Source organism: Podarcis muralis, chromosome 2 (genome assembly GCF_964188315.1).
Source record: "Podarcis muralis chromosome 2, rPodMur119.hap1.1, whole genome shotgun sequence".
NCBI classification, from domain to species: domain Eukaryota; kingdom Metazoa; phylum Chordata; class Lepidosauria; order Squamata; family Lacertidae; genus Podarcis; species Podarcis muralis.
Genome location: NC_135656.1, coordinates 122,773,218 through 122,780,269, shown reverse-complemented (window position 1 = coordinate 122,780,269; position 7,052 = coordinate 122,773,218). Strand labels below are relative to the sequence as shown.

The 7,052-nt window shown below is 44.4% G+C and overlaps 1 protein-coding gene across 1 annotated transcript; it reads right to left on the bottom strand.

The window, feature by feature from the left end:
- Nucleotides 1-3,094: 3,094 nt before the first annotated feature.
- Nucleotides 3,095-6,595, bottom strand: LOC144326669 (vomeronasal type-2 receptor 26-like). Its single transcript, XM_077923371.1, has 2 exons — nucleotides 6,396-6,595; nucleotides 3,095-4,015 (listed from the first exon to the last, which is right to left on the bottom strand). Exons 1-2 carry the CDS (start codon nucleotides 6,553-6,555, stop codon nucleotides 3,105-3,107), a joined length of 1,071 nt encoding a protein of 356 aa, XP_077779497.1. The 5' UTR covers nucleotides 6,556-6,595; the 3' UTR covers nucleotides 3,095-3,104.
- Nucleotides 6,596-7,052: the final 457 nt, after the last annotated feature.

Genomic DNA, 7,052 nt, shown 5'->3' with positions numbered 1-7,052 from the left:
GTGTGAAGAGAGAGAAATGGAACAGGGATGCAGGGGTGTAGATTGATCAAGAATCATATCAAAATAGTTTAAACCCATTCAACGCAATGCTTTCATTGCTTACTCTATATTTGTTATAATTCCTCATAGCAATCCCACCTGATCACTACATTCCATGGTTTTAAGTTTGGTAAGATGTTGCAATTCAGCAACTTCTCTTTCCAGTCTATTTCTGAGATTCTTTTGTAATAAGACAGCCTGCCAGTCCCGGAAAGGCGTGAGGTGCCTGTCTCCACCCCTTGCAAGCCGCAGCCCCGGGGCAGGGAGGCGGCGAGGGGGGCAAGATGAGGTGCGTGGAGGGAGCCACAGGAAGGGGGGCACATGAGAGAGAATGACGCCCCTCCTCCCTGTCCCCCCTCCCGCCAGTTCCCATGGAAAGAAAACACCCTCTCCCTCCTAGTTCTGTGTGGATGCTGAACTTTCCCCACCTTTCCAGCTCCAGCGTAGCTGCGTTTACTCCTCTTCCCCACGGAGCTCTTCATCTGGTATATGGGGAATTGGACATTTCGGGCATGTTGGCTTCCCACGTGCGCCAAGGGCCATGGGAGGGGGCTGGTGCGGAGGTAATAATTTATTATTTTTATCATAAGAATGATAATTTATTATTTTGATGCCATCAATCACGGTATCCTACTGGACTGGCTTAGTGACGTGGGTGTCAGAGGCATCGTATTACAGTGATTCTGTTCATATCTTCTTTTTTAAAATATATTATTATTATTATTATTATTATTATTATTATTATTATTAAAATATATATATATTAATCAGAGGACGAGATGGTTGGATAGTGTCTTCGAAGCTACAAACATGAGTCTGACCAAACTGCGGGAGGCAGTGGAAGACAGGAGTGCCTGGCGTGCTCTGGTCCAGGGGGTCACGAAGAGGCGGACACGACTAAACGACTCAACAACAACAACATTATTATTATTTTTTACGTAAAGTTTCCAAAAAAAAATACAACATATTTTCTTATCTTATACAATGTTTTGGACTTCCATCACCCAGGTCTGAAGATTTTTCAGTCTTTTTCACTTAATCTGCATTTCATTAGTTTCACTATTACTTTTAATACTCCTTCATTAATAATTCTCTTCATGCTTTTCTCTGCAATATTTCACATAGCCCTCCTTACAAAACTTCTTGTAGCGTAGTCCTACTAGCGTAATCTGTTGATTACAATTGCTTTTCAAATCGTTCACATATTTACTCCAGTCCTCTGAGAATCTCTGATCCCACAGGTTTCGAATCCTTCCTGTCATTTTATCCAATTCTGCATAGTCCATTAATTTCGTCTGCCATTCTTCTTTGGTCAATAGTTCTTCTTGTTTCCATTTCTGTGCCAATAGTACTCTTGCTGCCGTTGTTGATTATGTTTGTATCTTCAATGTCGTGTCCAGAAAGTAAAGCTGGATTATTTTTCCTCACCCCCACCCACCCCCAGTTTTTGTGCTATGGGGTTCTGCAACATGCTATTTTCTCCCCAGAGCTATTTAAGATCAATACACTATTTAACATCTATATGAAGTCATGGGGTGTGCTCCTGAGGAGTTTGAGATCAAGGGGTCTCCAGTATGCTGATAACACACAGCTCTAGGAATGTGGGCAGTGCTGTGATCTATTGAGCCTCTTGGGTTTGCCAATCAGAAGGTCGGTGATTCGAATTCATGTCATGGGGTGAGCTCCCGTTGCTCTGTCCCAGTTTCTGTCAACCTAGCAGTTCAAAAGCATACCAGTGCAAGTGAATTAATAGGTACTGCTGTGATGGCAAGGTTAAACAGCTTTCCCATGTACTCTGGCTTCCGTCACTGTCCTCCCTTGTGCCAGAAGCAGTCTAGTCATGCTGGCCACATGACCTGGAAAGCTGTCTGTGGACAAATGCTTGCTCCTTTGGCCTGAAAGCGAGATGAGCGCCACACCCCATAATCGCCTTTGACTGGACTTAACCGTCCAGGGGTCCTTTACCTTTACCTTAATTAATTAGGGTTGGTTCTCGATCTGAGTCTCCTACTCATCATCCTTCTCTTTATTTGCTAGCCAAGAGATTTTCCATGGCAGGTGGCTGGAGAGAAAGTGAAAGGGGGAGAGAACCAGAGATCATGGAAACCAAAGATTATCAGAACTACAAGAAGAAAACTGCTGCTTCTGAAGGCACTCCTTTCCATGGGATTCTAACCAAACAAAGAAATTCACAAAGAAAAGCAGGCAGGAGGGAGCACAAAGGAATCCAGCCCCCTGCCATGGAAAATCTCTTGGCTAGCAAATCAAATCTTGGTGTGCGTCGCAGAACTGGTAGACTATCTATCTATATCTATCTATCTATCTATCTATCTATCTATCTATCTATCTATCTATCATCTATCTATCTATCTATCTATCTATCTAAACCAAAAAAGTAGCCATAGCAAAAACTGAGTTAAGTCATAACGTTTTTAATGGTTTTATCACTTATGCATCTGTTATCCTGGGATCCTTTCGGATGAAGAGCAGGATGTAAATTTAACAGCCACGGTTTAATAATTTATTATTTATTTGTTTCATAAAACACATACACCACATGGTTTTTTTAAAAAAAAAACTCCTCAAAGCTATTTGCAAAAAAAAAAAAAAAAGACGAAACAAGAAAATTATCAACAAGAAAAACCAATACCCATAATTTAAGACTTTCAAGAAGTTAATATAACAGCAGATTAAAAACAGATTAAAAGTTCCATCAATTTTCTGTACAGCTGGGTAGAAAAATGGTTTTAGTAGGAGCCAAAAACGGTACAGTGAAGGGACCTGCTTGATATCAGTTGGCAAGAAGTTCTGAAATGTAGCTGCTCCACACTAAAATATTGAATTCTTAAAAATGTGGGATGGGTGTTATGTGGCTGCGGGTTCAAATACATCAATGCTACAGTGGACTTCTATAGACAGAGTATGATGACTGGCCTCTCCCGAGGCTGTAGCAGCTTAGAGGAATATGATTACACATAACCTCGAGCATGGTTTTCTTAAATGGCTATCCTCACATTCGCTGTAAGTTGCTTATGGACCTTATTTCCCTAACGCTAGTGGAAAGATCAGATAGAAGCTTTTGTCTTCATTGTGAGATGCTCCTTTGTGTTCAGATGAGGCTTCAGTACAATAATGTAGCACTTGGGAATGAAGATGCAGCCCAGAAGCCCAGCACTGGAGGCCAACATAGAGAAGACCTGCACGGCTACCATGTATTTCCCCTTGGTGCTCAGGTAGGTGGGCACAAAGGACACCCAAACACTGCAGAAAACCAGCATGCTGAAGGTGATCAGCTTAGCTTCATTGAAGGCCCCAGGCAGCTTCCTGGCTAGGAAAGCCACTGTGAAGCAGATGGAAGCCAGGAAGCCCATGTAGCCGAGGGCAATGTAAAACATGGCAACAGACCCTTCATTGCACTGCAGGGTGATCTCTCCAGGCTGGGAGTGCATGTCAGATTCTGGGAAAGGGGGAGACACTCCCAGCCAGAGACTGGAGATGACAACTTGGACACAGGAACTGGAAATGACGATGGAGTTGGCCAGACTCTTCCCCAGCCATCTCCTCACCCTGTTCCCTGGCTTGGTGGCCAGGAAGGCCAGCACCACAGTGATGGTTTTTGCCAAGACAGAAGAGATAGCAACTGAGAAGATGATGCTGAAGACTGTTTGTTGGAGAATGCAGGTCGCTTTTCTTGGCTGGCCAATGAAGAGGAAGGAGGACAAGAAGGAGAGCAGGAGGGAGACCAGGAGGATGTAGGAGAGGTCCCTGTTGTTGGCTTTGACTAGGGGAGTGTCAAGGTATTTGATGAAGATTCCTAACACAATCCCTGTGGTCAAGGACAATAAGAGAGCAAAGGAAGTCAGGAGGATCCCCAAGGATTCTACATAGGCCAGGAAGGTGATAATCTTGGGCACACATTGACTTCGGTCCTTGTTTGGGTGCTGATTTTCTGGGCATTTCTTGCAATGGTCTGCATCTGAAAAATAAAAAGGGATTTTTCTACCACCAGCACCAATGCTTAGAACAGAACCAGCAGCATGGAGGGGTTGCCATTGTCCATTGTGACATCATCACCGTTGCTAGGCAATACAGTCCTCCCTGTATTGTCCATTCTTGCCCGACTGTGGCTTTCCAGGATTTCAGACAAGGGTATTGCACATCCCTAAGTGGAGATGGCAGAGACTGAACGTGGAGCCTTCTGTAGAGAAACCTGATGAAGGCAGCCCAGTATAGGGAAGCTTTTTAAGGTTTAATGTTTTTATATATGCCGGAAGCCACCCAGAATGGCTGGGGCAACCCAGTCACTGGGCTGGGTACATATATTATTATTATTATTATTATTATTATTATTATTATTAAAACAAACAAACAAGATGAACTTTAACAGGGAGAAATGTAAAGTATTGCACTTGGGCAAAAAAAATGAGAGGCACAAATACAAGATGGGGGACACCTGGCTTGAGAGTAGTACATGTGAAAAGGATCTAGGAGTCTTGGTTGACCACAAACTTGACATGAGCCAACAGTGTGACGTGGCAGCTAAAAAAGCCAATGGAATTCTGGGCTGCATCAATAGGAGTATAGCATCTAGATCGAGGGAAGTAATAATGCCACTGTATTCTGCTCTGGTCAGACCTCACCTGGAGTACTGTGTCCAGTTCTGGGCACCACAGTTCAAGAAGGACACTGACAAACTGGAACGTGTCCAGAGGAGGGCAACCAAAATGGTCAAAGGCCTGGAAACGATGCCTTATGAGGAACGGCTAAGGGAGCTGGGCATGTTTAGCCTGGAGAAGAGGAGGTTAAGGGGTGATATGATAGCCATGTTCAAATATATAAAAGGATGTCATATAGAGGAGGGAGAAAGGTTGTTTTCTGCTGCTCCAGAGAAGCGGACACGGAGCAATGGATCCAAACTACAAGAAAGAAGATTCCACCTAAACATTAGGAAGAACTTCCTGACAGTAAGAGCTGTTCGACAGTGGAATTTGCTGCCAAGGAGTGTGGTGGAGTCTCCTTCTTTGGAGGTCTTTAAGCAGAGGCTTGACAACCATATGTCAGGAGTGCTCTGATGGTGTTTCCTGCTTGGCAGGGGGTTGGACTCGATGGCCCTTGTGGTCTCTTCCAACTCTATGATTCTATGATTCTATTATTATTATTAATTAATTAAGCCCTTCCCCCATGGCCTTTTTCTCCTTTACTCCCCGTGGGCCGGTTTTTACAAATGGGAGGGGTGATCAACTTGACAATCACAGGATGACTTAGTGACATTGGCTGATGCTGCGCTTTGATATTTGGGGCTTCAAAGCGCCTTGCTGAGCTTTTCACAAAGAGCATGCAAAGTGTCCTCTGCAAGAAGGATTGGAAGTCTCACTATTCAGCAGCTCAGAGGCACGTGCAGCTCTTCCTCATCAGCTGATCTACAGGTCTTCAGAAGACTCTTTTGACCTGGCCCATTAACCTTTGCAAGTGGGCATGATTTTTATTTTAAAAAAAATTTTTTTGAAGGTTTATAAAGAACAATGCAAAACTTAATATCACTCCCCCTTTTGTTAAACCAAACCAAGACTTTTACCTAGATGCAATACACACACACACACACACACACACACACACACACACACAAAAGGGGGGGGGGATAGAGAAAGAAAAAAGAGTGAGGTTAAAAGAGAAAGATGGAAAAAAATATCCAGAAAATAAAGAACTTCCGATTCTTCATCTGTTTGCTATGAATAACAATATTCACTTTGTTCAATCTAATATAACACCCAACAAAGCCACTTTCTATAAACAAACATTATCTTTTTTATCTTTTTTATTTTTAATAAATTTTATGAAGAGAAAAATACAAAGCTTTAGATGTAGCATGACTTCACCAGAAAGGTCGTTCCAATGGGGAAAATTGGTGAGCCTAATTAACCTTCGCAGGAGAGGTGCTGCGCAGAGAGGGAGAACTGCGCAGCGCCCCTTTAAGTGATGCTGGAGAAGGAACAGAAGGAGACCCTTCTGTTCCTCCTCCAGCTTCCAGGAACAGGGGCCTCGCTGAAGCTTTCCGCTGCTCCTCGCAGCTTGTGGGACTGGCAGTGGGGAAAGCCGAGCTTCCCTCACCGCCAGCCTTTCCGCTGCTCCCCGCTTGTGCGGCTGGCAAGGGAAGCCCAGGTTATCCCCCCCCAGCCCCAGGGACCACACATTCGCTCCATAAGATGCACAGACATTTCCCCTTAGATTTTAAGAGGGGAAAAGTGTGTCCTATGGAGCAATAAATACGGTAGGTGCCCCACCAGAGCTTCATGAAATTGACAATGGGAATTGAAAGTGTCCAAACCCAAGAACATCTTTCCTTCAGAGTCGCTCACCTTCCTGAGCGGAGATGGTCCCTTCTGCACAAGGAGCACAAGAGTAGCAGCAAACCGGCTGCCCTTCCTGGATCTCTTTGGCGTATCCGGGGCGACAGCTATTGGCGCACCTGGAACGGGGTACAGTCTGAAAGAAAGGAAGCATCAAGAGAAAAAACATTTTTTTTGTAGAATATACATTATAATCGCATGGCTGTGAAACCCATAACTGGCTTTTCTAGGCATAGTTAAACTTTGGAACTCTCCCCCACAGGAAACAGTGATGGTCATCAACTTGGACGGAGTACAATGCTATGTTCTGCCTCCCCTGTCTGAGGCAATGTGCCTCTGACTCACGGCAGTTGTTGGGAATTGCAGGGGGCCAGAGCGCTGTTATGCTCAGGCCCTGCCCACAGGCTTCCCACATTGTGGCTGGCCATTGGGAGCACAGGGTACTGAAGCTGATGGGCCATATTATTGTCTCAGGGGCAACTCTATTGCATAATGGCTTCCCGGTAACAACAGCTCTCTGAAAATTAAGGGAGGGGGGAAACCAGCGGCATTGTATGTAAAGCGCAGAAACAGTGTACAAAGTGCATGTACAAAACTGTTGATATTTTCACCCCTCCCATTGCTAGAATCTCCTGATCTGATGTTTTGAGAAAGGAGGGGGCGGGA